The following is a 16,734-nucleotide window of genomic DNA, read 5'->3' on the forward strand; positions in this document are numbered from 1 at the left end:
AAATGATCTTTTCAGCATTCCTTCTTTTTGTATTGCTCTGGTGAGTACAGCTTCATGTCTTGCCTAACGATGCCTCCTAGATGTTCTAAAGCCGTTTGAAAGCATGGCCAATGGCTTTAATGCTCAAGTAAATTTCTCATGTGGATGGATGCAAGGAGGGATTCTGAAATCTGCCTGTGTGTGTAATTCTGTTCGGGGACAGGAGTCTCAGCTGAAGGCACTGAAGGACACAGTTCACATCTGCTTCTCAGCTGTCCTGCACAACCAGCCCAGCAGCAGTCCCAGATTCCCCACCTCCCCCACCCACTTGTTCAGATACTCATCACTCATCAACAGCTCCAGAGTCACCTTTCAGCAGCCACATGCCAAGGTAATTCAGCATGCCTCTCACTTCAATTTGATTTCATGTTTATCCAAAAGAAGGCCTGGGTTGTTGTAAAAATCCAACCTTTTTTTGAATGGGTCGAGTGATGTGCTCAGTCTCCCATATATCTACTGTAGATGAGGCCCTGCTGTCTGTCCTTGGGCTAACAGCATGTCTTACTGTAAGACGTCCACATGAGTTCACAAAGACAAGCATTTATTGCTAGCATTTACACAATGTGAAGTGTTTCTATTCTTAATCATGATATAATAGGCCTTTTAAATACTTTGAAATATAAGTAGTTATATTCTCATTCCATGAGGTTGGAACAGTCTTACATCTCTACTTTTCTTGATTTTAAAATGGCTCAAAAGACACTCTAGCACATGTATTTTTCAAACGTTTAACTACTTCTATCTCCAGTAACTATTTGTAACATTTTAAAGGGAATATTTAGCTTCAGTAAATAAATCAATCAATCAAGGTGGCAGTCTTTTGTCATTTTTTTTTTTTTTCCTAATCAAAAACCCATTAGGCAGCACATTTCTAAGCCATGAAAAAATGTATGAACAACATCCCTTTAGATTGTTCAGTCATTTTACCATGACATGCATTTGTGGTAACAACATAATTGTGTCATTTAGATAATTACTTTTTTCTTATCACGTTGTCAAGGTTAAAGTTGAAATTAGCAAAGAAATAGTCTAGGAGATTTATAATGTGTGGACACTGTTACCGTCTGGCCTTGAGGCCAGCAACAAAAGGGAGGTCACACACAGATAGATTAGTCAAAAAGTAGTTTATTTAACTAAATAGATTAATAACGCAACTTAACTCAACATAAGTGTAATGGTGGGGTGTGTAAGTGTAGAAGACATCAGTCGTGTTTGCCATGTGTGGATGAGTGAATGAATGGTGTGATGTGTGTTGTAAGGTGCAACAAACCAAACCAAGAACAAAATGGTGGATGGATGCAGTAGGGCCAGCTGAGAGAGGGTGAGACTGCCAGGAGGACAGTCCTTTATAGAGAGCCGAAGTCCCGCCCTTCTACTTCCGGTCCGTGGGACCTTAATTCGAAAAACAATATGAACGAGAGTCAAAGGAGAGATAAAAATTATTTCTTGATCCCGTTTGAATTGAGCCATGGATTACAAACATGATGTTCGTCAATTTAAAACCTTATTTTTCAACCGAAGAAAGTCTCTGTTTATTGGTAAACTGTTGAAATATAAGATTGTGAAAATACGTAATTAGAAAGACTACACACTTCAATGTCTCATGGATGATGTCTTGCTGAAGCGTAACCTCTGGGGGTTACGGTGAATAAGCTAAATTCCCAATAAGTCGGCGTGTTTCTTTAAGGTCCCATGAGGTCCACCGGAAGGGTGTGACTTCGGCTCTCTATGACTTCTGTAAGCCACGCCCAGATGGCCAGGTACAGACAACCCTCCCAGCTCCACCTACCCGCCCACTCCCAGTACCCGCAAACAAAGGAGCAGAACATGACAGGCAGGCAGATTGGGAGGGGTCGTCACAACACATTTACAGAAGTAAACAAAAACAGCTAAACTACAGTCCAGTTTGGTTTTAACCAGGAGATAGGGTTTTTGCATCGTATCACTGCTACAATTATAGTTGACCTATAGTAGCGCTGCTATCTGACTAAGTAATAATGTTAGCGGTGAACATTTACTGCAGCTGTAATCAAAATGACCAAAGCAACACATGTTGTGCCATGGATACATGTCTGTTCGGTAATCATGGTTGATTAAAGAGTTGGAACATTTATTCATTTACAAAGCAGCTTCATTACCGTGGCTTTGAATGAGCAATGCAGGCTGAATATCAAAATGCATTTCCACAGCCCTATGATATTACCAGAAGCATGACCAATGGGCCTTTTTTCACAGCAGACATTTTGACACTTATGCATTATTACTATTAACAAAGGCTCTATGCCATTTAAGTGTATCAGGGGGCCATGTCAGAGAGAACCCTTGAACAAGTAGAGCTAAGTGGAGTGCGGCCCTGATAAATCCTTTGAATTACACTTGTGGTTTTCCGAAATGGAAAGGCCTGTAGTGTTGACTTTGCCTCACAATATCTGGTCAGTTTGATTGTCAGTGACCCCAGCTTAAACACAGCAGTTACAATGTCTTGGGATGAAAATAAGAAAAGATTGTTTTGTAAAATGAAAATGGAAAGCAAGTTGGAATTTGGATTTGCCTCTGTAATGGTGGAGTATAATTTTCCCTCTGACTTTCCAGATAAGATAAAGCAGGCTGCTGTTTTCCACTCCTCCCTGTGTAAACACTTTCAAATTGAAATTCATTTCACACTGTAACTCCCAACTTGGTAACATCATGGAATATAACTCTGTGCCAAAATATTCACCTCACCACACATCAGAGCGCACATAATGCATTGTCTGCAATATGAATTTAAGTGTTAGCCGATTATTACCTCCTTTTCAAGTGGCTATTTGTCTATCTGATGCCTTGAGTATATCTCCCCAGAGGGAAATAGCCCAGGAAATAATTACTACCAAATATAACAGTTGGGCAAACATTATTCCAGAGGTTGTTCAGAATAATAACATGTCTAAATCAAGCAGCAGCCTAAGTCATTTATATCAGTATTTGTATTCCATGGTGCCGTAGCTTTGGAGGTAAAGCCCAATTACTTTGGGGAATTATGGGACTTTTATGTTGGATTTAAAATCTGTTCTCTATGAAATTATTAACTCAATGTGACACAGGCTTTGTTTGGAGCCTTTCAAAGTCAAGGTCACAGTAGATTCAACTAAGGGCTCAGGATTGAATCCCTTTCCGGAGTAAAAGAAAAAAAAATAAGTAACTGGCCTGTACTCATTGTAAAATAGGATTATGCCTTCAGTGTAGTTATTGCCTCTTGTTTTGCTAGTAAAACACGTCGACATTTTAGTGTAATGTGTCAAGATTTTACCCAGACAATATGTTTTTATTCTTTGAATACAACCAATACTGACTGAAAACAACATTTCTATATTTCTGTGACTTTGTAGACCTATAACAACAGAATTGAAACCAGCAGAATATACACTTACACTATATTACTTTTTTTCTTGAAAATATTCTCCATAGTACCTGTGGTCATGCCCACCTAAATCAAAGATCAGGTTAGTTCTGATTCCTGAAAAGCAGTCGCTGCAGTCACTTTGAAATCACCTAGCCTGCCGCAGCACCGGCGTGCCTTATCTGCCATGATCCTGGTGAGCAATTCGGTCTTTAAGAGGCTTTTCTCCCCTCAAAGCAGTCACAATTTACTCTGCCTCTCTTTCGTGGGTGCCTAAGAGATTTGACATGCCTTAGAGGATTTTTGGTTTTCATTATTTCTCATCATGCGTCAAGTACCACCATCTACACTAGTGTCACCACTGTCCCTCTGCTGTGCATCATACAACACAATAGTCGGCAATTCATACTTTCTGTCCACATTTAAACTCTTTTCGGTGATGGCAGCAAAACCGGATGAACTCAATATAACTAAATTTCCCCATCATCCTTCTTTCACTACTGTGAGCCAAATAAATGCAAGCACATGGCCAAAATAAGCATCTCACAAAAAGAAAAGACAAGTAAAGGAAACTCAAGGTAGGTGTGGGTTGACTTTATGCTAATGAAGTTTATACTTCCTACTTCATTAGCATACAAGTAGCAGCACTCCACTTGTGAGCAGTTGCTAGCTCCATTATCTCCTGTAGCTGCAGTACACTTTGACGGGGTGTCTGATAAATCTGAGCATGCCTTCACTGTAAAGATTACTGGGGTGCTCCATCTGTCCACTCTGCCTGTGCATGTGGAGGTGGGTCAGAACTCATTTAAATCACTGCCAAATTGATCTCAAATTAAGTAGTAAAATAACAGCGCACAATAGCACTTACTGTGCGTGGAAGAGCCAAACAGCCCACAGCTGAGAAGTTAGGTAACAATCCACTGACATAGAGGCAAATGTCAGGAACGTGGTGTTGCTTAACAGCATGAAAGCACTCAGTAATGTTGTTATTACACTCTTTATGCAAGTTTCTGCTGTTTTGAAGCTGACATATTAGTGTAAGTGAATTGTAGCTGAATTCATTCAGTTATACATGCTGATATTTCTAAAAATGCATGGCTAATCATATGCTAATTATTTGTTGGTGATCAAAAGGCAATTATTTTTCACACAGCAGGGTATGATGGCACTACCACCAATGGAAAAAAAGAAAGAAAAACCATGCTCCAAAGCTTTTAACATATGGAAAAAAAAGTATTTATCCACTAAGTGGATGATAAAACATACATTTGAGTTTCATGAGCACACTTAAGACTAAAAACCGCTTTGTGTTTTTGAAATCCAAAGTGGGTAAGTGCAGGGGTGTTTGTTCAAGCACTCACTGACACCACTTTGAGCTTTACACTTGTAGTTTGATTTAACATAATGGGCCTTAAGCTCTGGTAGAAGCTACAGATAAAACTCCCAGATCTTGCCCCTCACACACACACACACACACACACACAAAGCTCTTTTTGCTGGTGAAAGATTCATTAGTGTGAAGATGCAGGGATCAGCAAGATTGTAGTGGAAGTTGCTTCATATTTAACAGTCTCGGGGAGAGAGCCAAGTCTTGTGGTCCGTTAGCATGAAATTTTCATCAAAGTAATGGGAGATGATGTCTTAGATGCTCGGAGCACTGTGCCGGAGGAGAAATCAGGCATTTCATTGCCCTGCTCTCAGCACTTACTATTTACTTTTATGATAGTTTCCTTGATTGTATAAAACGACGGGATATTCATCTTTGCCACGCAAAGAGGTGGTAGTAGGTGGTTGATAGTGCAAAAAAAAAGATATTTATCATCTAAATTTGGATGGTGGAGATAAAATGCAACAAACGTGAGAATGCTTACTAAGAAGTAAGTAACCGTTATAGTAGTTAACTAGTTAAGCATTTCTAGTAAAGCTCTCCTTTTATTAAATTCATCTTTGATATTAAACTTTTACAGTCTGACAGTTAACTGTGCAATGCAGGGTTTCCGAACAGAAACAAAATCTTTGTATTTTAAGAAGGGAACTCCATTATCTTATTGATAAAATATACTGCGGATATGTTTATATTTATAAATGTGGTCTACAGTGAAGCGATACTTTCCTTGATAATAAATGTTCTCAGATTTAACACTTCATCAAGTTTCTACTGAAGAATCAATGGCCGTATGGAGACAGAGGAGCATGTTAATTGCCCTTCCTCTTTTGCTGTGCTGTCAAATCTTGCTGGATCTGAAGCTGTCAAAAGTCAGGAAATAATGCATGAAGTGTTCGCCCAAAAGCGGTCACTGCCACAAGTGAAGCCAATTCTACTGAATCTGCCTAAAAAGATGTTGTTTCAGCCGAGAAAGTAAGAATGGAGTGTGACAGTGACAAGATATGATTGCTTATGGTTATCTTGCAAACATCTTACTTTATGCTCTCAAGAGACCACTTTTGACCCAGTTAAGGAAAGTACTATGTACCATCCTGCTGCAAAAGATGGACAGAGTTACTTTTGAGAGATATCTGCTGTATAAACTCTGTTTACTTTTACTGTTTGGTGCTTACTGAACAATATGTGGAAGACAGCAGGAAAGAATACAGAACATGGTCCAAGCATATAGGTTGTTTTTTGTGTTATACTGTTTAATTATGTCAATTATTGTATCCAGATACTGTTAAAAGAGGCTAAAAACATTTACACAACAAGACATTTACAGGTGTACATTTTCTGCACTGCTTGTAAATGTTGACATATTTCAGAATCCATCAATTGACAGGTTGACCTTTCTTGTGTTGAAATTTTGTCTCAACACGTACGTGAGCCACTGGCCTATAGATTGTTCCAAGTTCCAAGTATCTGACTTTTTGATTGGCTTGTTGCTGGAGAAGTGAGAAGTTTGTGCCCCACTGTGGGTGAAAACTTGAGCTGACCCTAAATAATGTCAGCATCCCTTATGCATAAGGGTCAAGCAGAAGGCCCCTTGCTGTAATCAGGGGACCCTGAGCAGAAAACATTCTCCACCACACTCAGTTATTGACATCAGTCTTCTCCAGAATACACTGTCAGGGAGCCTGCACTAACTTTTTTTGCACCAGAGATCTGTAGATTTTACATTTCTATCATACATTAATTGTAGCAGTGCCGTTTTTGATGCTTATTTACTTTGTACATTGCAATCAAGCTCTCGAAAACAAAATAGCCTCAACTACTGTAAATGACAACAACAATTGGCATTGGGTTACTCTGCTGTAGTATATATACTATATGTCTTGTATCCTAACAGGCTAGTGCTGCCCTCTGAAAGTCTATGAGTCGAATTATCCGTCAGTGACCCCCTCAGTCGAAATACTTCAAGTCAAGCCGCTAGCAGGGCGAGCGCACTGAACAGTGTTTCCCACAGGTGGTCTATAGATATGAATGGTGTTGACACAGCAAAAGAGTCACACACAAAAAGCATAGTAAACGAGACGGGGGCCTGTAAGTTGGGTGGGTTTCTGACATTGCCGCAGACGCCTGATACACTAATGGTACGTGTCCAGGCGTTGTTTGACAGCAGGGATCGTCCCGCTTCCCAGCATTGGTCGCTTGGTGGGCTTGCCACTAGCAGCAGTAGCCCCTAGCAGTAGTCAATAGCAGTAGTCACTAGCACAAGCTCTTTCCAAGCCGACCTAGAGCCGGTCACGGTGCGCCGCCACAAAGGAAATGCAGGGAGACGAGGGGATCCTCCCACGCCGAGCGACCGCATCTCTCCCGGGCAGACTGCGTGGATTGCCACCCGTTAAAGGTGCAGTAAGCGATGCTGGGCAAAGATTGTTGATATCTGAACTCAACTGCCAAACAAATACAACCCATCCCCTTCAGAAGCTCCGCCCCCCAGATTCACGGAGAGATAACTACTGGCCGATACTTTGGTTTATGACCAAATACCTGCAAAACTAATGCCATTTCCCATCAGCTTCAGCTGTACTGTGTGTTTAAGCATGGTAACACTCTAACCTATGGTGAATATGCTAACAATTACACCTGCTAAACATCAGCATCTTAGCATTGCCATAAGCATGTTAGCATGCTGTTCAAGATTGTCCTCACATTGCCGCTAGCGTGGCTGTAGACTTACTTTACTAAATGTAACTGCATCCATCATCACAGTAGCTGTTAGTTTTAGATGAGAATTGTTTTACAGATTTTATGCCAACTTTGTAAACCAATTTAGAATCTCTGCTGGTGTGGTGGTGGAGTCTGGCTTCTTACTGCAGTTGTTCAAATTGTAAAACTGTTTGTGCAGGAATATGAATTAGTAAAAAAGGTTTTTGACATTAGTACTAGATATGTGGTAAACAGTATGGTGGAATATTACTAGGTTCACCTCCAAGCCTTCCAAGCCAAGTATTTCAATAATTCTTGTTTTTAGTTTGTCAGCACTCTGTTTCTGTTGCCCTCCCTCCTGCCTGTTGTAAAAGCAGCCATGATTTATTTACTACAAACAAATAAACTGGATTAGTTTGGATGTACAAGTATAGATGAAACAGTTATGAACCTTTGAGTCACAACTGTTTACTTTTCAAGAACCCCAGAGCCACTGCTGCATCAACAAGCCATTCAGACATTTTATTTTTAACCCCAAGTTGAAATGTTCTCTCTTTTTCCCAACAGGATATCTCTAAAGTTCAGAGAATTGTCACAGCCAGTAAATCACCCATGAACATTGGAGTAATGAGCAGAGAGAGCGGCGGAGTTAAAGACTGCCAGATGGAAAAGGTGAGCCTTTAGAGTAATTAAACTATAATGGCCTATGTGACCTGAGGGCCTGTATCCATGAGGTTCATCTGTTCACCTTTTCACTGAATTCATGCTCAAGTACCTCATCAGAAACCAGACAAGCCATTTACTTCAAGTGTCTTCATCAGGTCCATTGATTGGAAAACTTTATTCAGGAACTGCAACCAGTTTCAGCTTGATGATACATTCTTCAGTCAGTAGTTTTTAGTTCAACTTTTACACTTTTATCATTTAGTTGAATCGCTTTTTATTGCACATTACCAAAGGATAACGATGTACTTTTGTCAAACATTGGTTATAAACAGCAGGGGAGTCGGACTGGGGGGGATAAGGGGACTGAGTACCCAGGGCCCTCATGTGAGGAGGGCCCAAAAAGATGCTAGAATGAATAGCTGTGGATGTGGAGAGGGGACCATAGAAAATGCCTTTCTACAGGGACCCAGAATTTTGTGCTACGCCCCTGATAAACAGACTGTGGTAAAAAGTAGGGCTGAAGCCATTAAGCCTTTTTTTTCAAGGAAGACTGGTCATTCATCATTTCCTGATCTCAAAATGCAAAGACGCTGCTTGTTTTTTCTTATTTTGATCATAGTAAACTAAAGGTCTTAAGTGTTTGTTGCAGCCTTAAATGTTATGATTCTAGCTATGCATTTTAACTGCAACTGCATGGGAGAGTGCTGTAGTTGCAGTGAAGACATTTGCACATTCACGCCAATTTCAAAGAGCTCTTCACTCATAGCTGCACTTGCCCAGTGCCAACATACACTAATATATACACTGGAGATCTTCATTGAAACATTTCAAGGAACCGAATGCGTTGCTGGTACTTTGGAAGCAGTTATAAGAGGGAAGCGCTTTAAGATCCAGGCCACTGTGAGCAGTCAGTCATCACGAAGGCATCTCTAACCCTATCAAAACCAACAGGATTTGAAGAAAGCAGGGGAAGTGAACAGGGTCCATAAGGAGTTTTGACAAGTGGCTATCAAGAACTATTACAGTTATAAGATGATAGACCACTGGAAACAGGGGAGTACTGTACGGAGGGATGCCACCCAGAGAGGAAATTATCCTCTATGTAAACCTTGTCAAAGAAATAGCTTTTTTAATGAAATTCTGCCAAAAACAATGTTCACTCGTGTCCCATAATTGATTATAAAATTTTGGCAGGGTTGTAAAACAAATCCTGTAGCAAAAGAGAGAACCATTTTGATACAGATAACAGGAGACATATTTGATGCAGAGACTGAGATATGGTGTTTGCTCATGAACACTGCCACATCTCCCTGGTGGGCTGGGAGGAAATGAGGAGAGACAGTTTGTATGAGCGTGTATAGCTTGCAGTTTGGAAATGAAATGCGACACAAATCTACATATATGTCATACAAAATGCATTGGGCTGGAGATTGACTCACGGTGCTGTTACACATCGAGGTGTTCACCTTCATTCGTCACTCGTCCTACATGTGGTTTGATGCATCCAAATTAGGGCTGTCCCAAACGATAATTTTTTAAACGATTAATCTAGTGATTATTTTTTCGATTAGTCGACTAAGCTAACGATTCATTTTTCGATTAATCCACCGATTCATTTTTCAATTGCCGATTATTTTCCCATTGCTCAATTATTAACAATTTACACAAAACAAATTCCAATAAGGTTCTAATCTCTATTTATTAAAAGTGTTTAACACTGTACTGTTCAAGTAAAATGAATTTTTAGTGCAACCTGAAGCCAGATGTAGGCTATCAATCCAACCACAAAATAAAGTCACTTTCAGGAGGAATACAAAAATAAAAACTTAAAGTAAACAGAGCAAAAGTGCAAAAAGAGTAGCATGTATTTGCTTTTTTTAACAGTAGGTAAAATAATGAATAAGCCCTTGTTTAACATCCAAGCTCTTCTCCCTTTAATTTAACTGTAATTATTTGTATCTAAAGGCTGGTTAAGCACTGTAGGGAGGAGAAGTTGGACAGGTTTTTTTGTCTCGTTCCAGTGACACATCTGGGTGATGGCGTCGGATATGTGTTTACATGTTAGATGTATTTCCACTCACCCACCCAATGACTGACCTGACAAAAAACTGCATGTAGGCGGAGGAGCTCGGCTAGCTTCAGTTTAGGTGTCCCTAGAACCCGCGTATCTAACAGTAGTTCCACATTACATTAATTAATTTGCACGCAAGTTTTATTTATTTACTTCAGATACAGTATTAGGGGACCACTAAGGTCTATATAAAAGCATCCAAAGAGCACCATGTCATGGGACTTTTAACACATCCTGTAGGGCAGTTACCTAATCAATATTTTCTGTATTGGTGATTTCATGATTGATTGTTTAGTCTATAAAATGTCATAAAATCCTGAAAAATGCCCATCTCAGGTTCTGAGAGCCGGAGGAGACATCTTCAAATTGCTTGTTTTTGCCGACAAACACACCAACTCCATTTCCCACTATACTGTAAAAGACTGAGGAAAGCAGCAGATCTTCACTAGACCTACCAAATGTTAGGCATTTTTTGTTTGGTAAATTACTATACAATTATCCATTATTCATTTAGCAATTTTGTTGTTGATTAATGTACTGTTAATTGACTAATAAATACATGATCTAACAGTTTAATCACCAGAAAACTGGAATACGAATAGAACAGTTTTTGTCCATACACATGTGAACTATCATAAATCGAATGAGAATGTTAATTGGATGATTCTATGGCTGTGAAATAAGTAATGAAACTTCTGGTAGCTTTTTGGTGAAAAGCGAACGTGCATAATAATGTCACTTAGAGTGGTCTATTCATCTGATGTGTTTTCACAGAATACACACAGCTGGGAAATTGACACAACTTCTATACTGCACTGACATATTTTCCCTCTACACTACTCCTTTAGACTGGGGGCGACTGCTTCCAGAATCAGACGGAGGAATCAACCCCAGCAAGTAAAAAGCTACCAGAGACACAGCAGGTGAGCTTCACTCAAATGTATATAATCACAGATCCAGACATTTAAAAGTTTGCTCTTGTTGCTGCAGTGAATTCTTGTTCTTCTTTGGCCCCACGCGGAATTTTTCACCAGTGGGAACGTCATACAGGATGAAGCTGATGTTTTTCTCTATTTTTCTTATGGTCAAGTAATCCCACGAAAAGACCAAAATCAACAATGTAGTCGGTCACACAATACTCTTTGACTTAACTTCGTTGTGTGTGGCACTCAGCCAAAAGCCCATTGGTTCCAAATGAAGACACAAATCTTTATAAATAGGTTACTTTTTTTTTTTAAGGCTCAGTTTCCTAAAACAAAAACGTTTGTTTGTTGGGGACTATTTTCAGCCGTGGATTTATATTATTAAGTATTTATCGCACCGTCTATGACGTGTATCTGGGACTCAAAATAAACTATAGTGCGTGTGTTCATGATAATGAAGGAACATGTCAACCAGTGCAACTTTGGGGCTAATTTGATGTGTTTTTAACACGTGTTAGTCATGGGTGTAAATCTCATCTAACAGTTGGGGGGGGACAATAAACATAACATTTCTGAAGAGCAATTTTTGAAGGGGACACAAATAATACAGCCACAATTATATTTGTAGAGGACATGCGTACACAGAGGAAAGCCTTAATACTATCATTAGTGTAGCATGGAGACTGTACCAGTATCCTTCTTTTCAGTGTTTCTCTTGATTCAATGAAAAAGCTGACTAAATTGACCAAAAATATTTTTTTCTTTAAAACCATGTATTTATTTTTAAGTTGTTTACAATCAAGCCACACACATACCTTAAAACATAATTAATTATTTTGAAAAAGTGCCCCCATATAAAAGAAATACAATGCTTTTGTACACTTCTTAAATTAGCTGATCATAATGTAAATTAGTGAGCTCATCTGCTAACCCTGACAGCCACAGACCTCCAAAAATATGAACTAAGCTCAACACACTTACCTGAGACTCTCCATCTGACTGTCCCTGGTCTCCCTGTTCCTCAGTTCTTTATGTCTCCTTTGCCTGTGACATAGTGACGTTAGTATTTCCATAAGCACCTATTCGTATATAGATGTTACCAAATTGTCTTAATATGAGGACTTATTGTACTTACTTGTTGTTTTGGTGTACTGAACAAGGATCTTACAGTATGTCTGTTTTTCTTTTCTCTGTCATTTTCTCTGGGCAACAACAACACAAATCTTTAACGTCAGATGTCTAAATATGAGTTAGGTTTATACAGTAGGTTCAGCACGCGGTCATACTAATTATAAAATGATCTTGCATCCTCCACATAAATATTAGGTTTGTCTGGGTGCATTTCTATCCAACAAGCTATTAAACAAGCTAGGTAACGCTAAATTATATTCAGTTATTAAACCTAGAAACTAAAAGGAAGTGTGTTGAGTTTCGAAGTCGTTATGTTAGCCTGGCTTCAGAAAGGTACTAAAAGAAGGCGTGTGCCAGAGCCAGACACGTCACCAGAGGTCCAAGTCCAACCAGAAACCTTAGCTACGATTCAGGAGCTTCAAACTAACGTTAACGTTGATGTGAGCGGAACAGCTAGCGTCAATGAGGAGTCTTTTTATTTTTTATTTATGCCTATGGTCTTAGTGGATCATTGTTGGTTTTGGTCTTTTAAATGAAAACTTGCTTTTTCATGGAGATTTTTGACAACAAGAAAACTTTTTATAGCTATTTTAAAAATAAGTTGTTGCATTACCCAACAATCTCATAGTCAAAATGTAAAAAAAAAAAAAAACATGTAGCATGACAAGTTTGAAAAAAAAGTCATGGAAAGAAGAATTAAACAGAGATGTAACCAGCCCAGTGTGGCTACATGGGGACTCACAACTAATAACTAATAACCCAAAATGATTTGAGTCAGTATGCAACTAAGTATGGCACAAAGAAGTGAATCGAAGCACAGCAGATGATAGCGTGTGATGGATAGAGACACAACGCCTTCAACACATTCCTAATAGAAGGCAACAAATCTGCTGAAGCCTAATATTCAGTGTGCCAAAGTCACATATAGTATTTGGTATTCAATGCCCTGCCAAAGCCTATGCATAACTGCCTCCCTCATCATATCATTGAATTGAGTCACACTTGTTTGGTGGTGGCAGATGGTACAACAAAACAATGCATCTCATTTCAATGCAGTGCAAGACTGTGTAACTGAGCAACTGTCTTGCATTCCAAGTGGCAGCGATCCATTTTTAGACACAGGCTATTTGCACAAGAATACGAGAATATTTCAAAAGAGATCTCGACAAATGGGCAGATTCAACTTCACTTGTTTGTTTTGTGCCAGAGAGATATTCCGAGAGATAGTCTGACTGGATTTGCTTTTACAACTTTACTGTGTCACTGATTCATAGCAGTACATGATAATGGTATTCGGTTTTAGATGCAATGCAGTGAAATAGTTCGACATTATGTTACATTTTATTGAAGTCAAAAGCAGTTCATTCCCAGAGGCATTTGTGCTGATCTGTATGAATACAAGATGCAAGACAAACAAATAATTATGATAGAACAGCAGTGAACAGAACAGAAGTTATGTTAAAAGATGATTTCTTCTTCTTTTACAGTTTATTTTTTATTTTTTTTAGGAACCATAGCAACGTTGACACACTAAAAGAGATGATTTGTACCGTCTCATTTGGGCTACGGAATTTTCAGACATCTGACCTTTTCTTGTGAAGTCTTGTTTTATCTCATTCATTGGGAAACGTTCACATTGTGTCGCAGCACTGAATCAACAATCAACTCACTTTTCCTGTAGTCAGCTGGTATCCCTCATGCACTGCACTTGCCATTCCAGGTGTTGTAAACAATTTGATTAGTAATGATTTGCATCCTGGTCTTTGTGGATCAATCTGCATTAAAGTGCCCTCTATTCCTGTCACTACTCTACCTTCATTATGTGTTCTCATGTTCGATTTGGGAGACTGAGAACCTGAGTGGCATCTCGCCTAATGTTCAACTGCTTTTGGAAGAAAAGGCTATTCTTGTAGTCTGGCACCTGTTGTGTTTTCGTACAACACAAAGAAGGGTTTAAATAACAGAGCAACACTTGCACTTTTTAGGGGAGACATATTGTACACTGAGCTCTCATCTATTCACTCAGTCTCCCATGGCACAGTGATCAGACGAAAAGGCTCTCATCGATGTGGCCTGAACACTGATAGGCTGACAGACCAACACCACATACCCACAAAGCAGTTTCCAGCCAGATTAACTATAGCAGGGTTTCTGCAGGTTTCACCAAGTCAAATATAAGACCTTTTAAGACCATTATGAATGAAGTTTAAGACCTTTATCACAACATCAACTAAGCCTTAAAATGATTTTTTCAAGCCAAGTATCGCAAAACTTGCACTTCCCCATAGCTGAAGAATAAAATCTGTTTCATGTCTGTGGTACAATCCGATAGAGACCACGCACCAATAACACAAAAGCTGATTTGCTGCAATATAAGTTACACGTTGGTCTCAATTGTAGTCGTAATACAGCAAAATTATATTTGGACTAGTGACAGAAAGAACTACAACATCACAGATTAAAAAAAAATGAGCATAATGAGGTAGCGTTCCATACACGTAGGAACATTAAGACCTGTTTGAAATGATTTAAGACTTGGAACAAAATACTTCACCAAATGTAAGACTTTTTAAGGCCTACAATTTGGATTGTTAAATTTTAAACTGTTTTCCTCAACAGCATGGAGGAAAATAACAATGCTCCGGCTTGGTAAATACACAGTGTAGGCTTTAAAGCAGAGATCTTCAACAGCGGGTCCGGGACCCCAAAGGGGTCCTCAGAGTCACTGCAGGGGGGCCTCCAAATTATTGACAGTTTTTGAAAGAAATTTAAAAACATAACATAACATAATTCCAACATATTATTAGCAAATATAAATCCCTATTGATGATAGGCTTACTGGCCTATAGGTAAGGTAGTCATTAAGATAGCCACCCACAGAAACAGTTAATCCTAGGGATTCATTGTGCCACATGTGCAACATTAAAAGATGATTTATAAAGTCATGCAAACAATTATTATTATTTTTATTTTTTAATGCCAAGTATTCTATGCTTTAGGCCGCCCTACACTTTATTGTAGGCCAAGTTTAATATCCAACTTAATTTTATACAATATATGTAGTAGGGTGTCCCTGCTCCGTCCCTCTTTCAGTTAAGGGGTCCTTGGCTTAAAAACATTGAAGACCCCTGCTATAAAGCCATAGTATGCAATTTAACCTGTAATAGATTTATTGAGCTGTTAGGTGAATCTGCTTGAGTCCATCATTAAGATTCAAGATTTTCCTATTAAGTCAAAAATATAACTCCATAACATTTCAGCAAACCCTGGCATTCTTAAACAAATCTCTGAAGCACAGTGGCATCAGTAGTGTTTGTTTCTGACATTCCTGAATTCATTTTAAAAAAGTGCAAGTAGAAGATGGAATACATTTTTTTTTATAAAGGGTGAATGTGAGGAAAAGCAACAACAAACTCTACTCAGCCAGATATGCAGTTGGGCAAAATCATCAATTATTAACTTATCATTCAAAATAATTTAAAAAGCAATAAATAAGTCTGACAACTCTTGATTCTATACGTTTTGGGATTCTTAAAAATAGTTGAATTCTGCCGGTGATGTTTGTTTTGGGAATTTACAATAAGGAGGTCCCAATATCCCAAAAAACTAAAGTTGTGTGATGTGTTTTGTTACAGTAGATGGAATTTGTTTTAGTTGCCAACATATTAGAAATAAGAACACACCATTTGCATGCTGTGGCACAGTCAATTAGTTAATTAGTTAATTGGCGTGCACCCACAACTCACACCCACAATAAAATAGGGCATTGGAGAGGGTTACTTTCTTTTTACTATTTATTTTATATCCATAGGGTAAGAAGGTGCAGCTAACCTAGCTTTACAAAATTGTATTTCTAAAGTTTTCTTTCTATCTATGTCTCCAAAAAACACAGTGACAACCTGAGACTAAATTGTATGTATGTAGCAGTACAGTAGTTAAAACAAATAAGTTGTTGTTTGTCAAATATTTGTTTAAAAAAAACAGCTTGACTGCTGACCTTGGTAGTGCTGCTACTGAGAAAGCGGTTGCAATTTTTTTTCTCCCAAAAATTCACCCTTGCAAAAAACTTATAGATGTCCTTAAGGGAGTTTTAGCTGGGGATAAAAAAGTAGAATCCCAGACCCACATCAAAGTGGGCGGCAACCCTTGGTTGGCAAGAAGCCACAGGAGTGCATTCACTGAGAAATCGTTTGCCTGTAGATGGAAGTGAGAGTCATTGACTGCAGAGTCTCAGTCACTGACTCCCAGCACATACTTTAATAAAAAACTGTACTACTACTAGTATTTTATAATTGCATACCTGCCCAGTTATAGTATGGTCAAATTCAAAGTTTACTTTCAAGCTCTCCTGAAAGTGATCCGATAAATGTAGAGGTGTGTGTTGCCTCTTTTTTATTGTTGCCTCAAGCCAGGTAATAGAACTATAACCCACTGCCATGCAGAG

At 38.8% G+C, this 16,734-nt stretch overlaps 1 protein-coding gene across 1 annotated transcript in view; it reads left to right on the forward strand.

Annotated features, from left to right (window-relative positions):
• luzp2 (leucine zipper protein 2) overlaps window positions 1-16,734 on the forward strand; it is a 124,276-nt gene that overhangs the window by 105,958 nt on the left and 1,584 nt on the right. Inside the window, exons 14-16 of the mRNA XM_028595879.1 lie at window positions 203-370; window positions 8,067-8,171; window positions 11,085-11,159. Of these exons, the coding sequence (XP_028451680.1) occupies window positions 203-370; window positions 8,067-8,171; window positions 11,085-11,159 (348 nt within the window). The remainder of the gene's footprint in view (window positions 1-202; window positions 371-8,066; window positions 8,172-11,084; window positions 11,160-16,734) is intronic.

This window comes from Perca flavescens, chromosome 1 (assembly GCF_004354835.1).
Source record: "Perca flavescens isolate YP-PL-M2 chromosome 1, PFLA_1.0, whole genome shotgun sequence".
Classification (NCBI taxonomy): domain Eukaryota; kingdom Metazoa; phylum Chordata; class Actinopteri; order Perciformes; family Percidae; genus Perca; species Perca flavescens.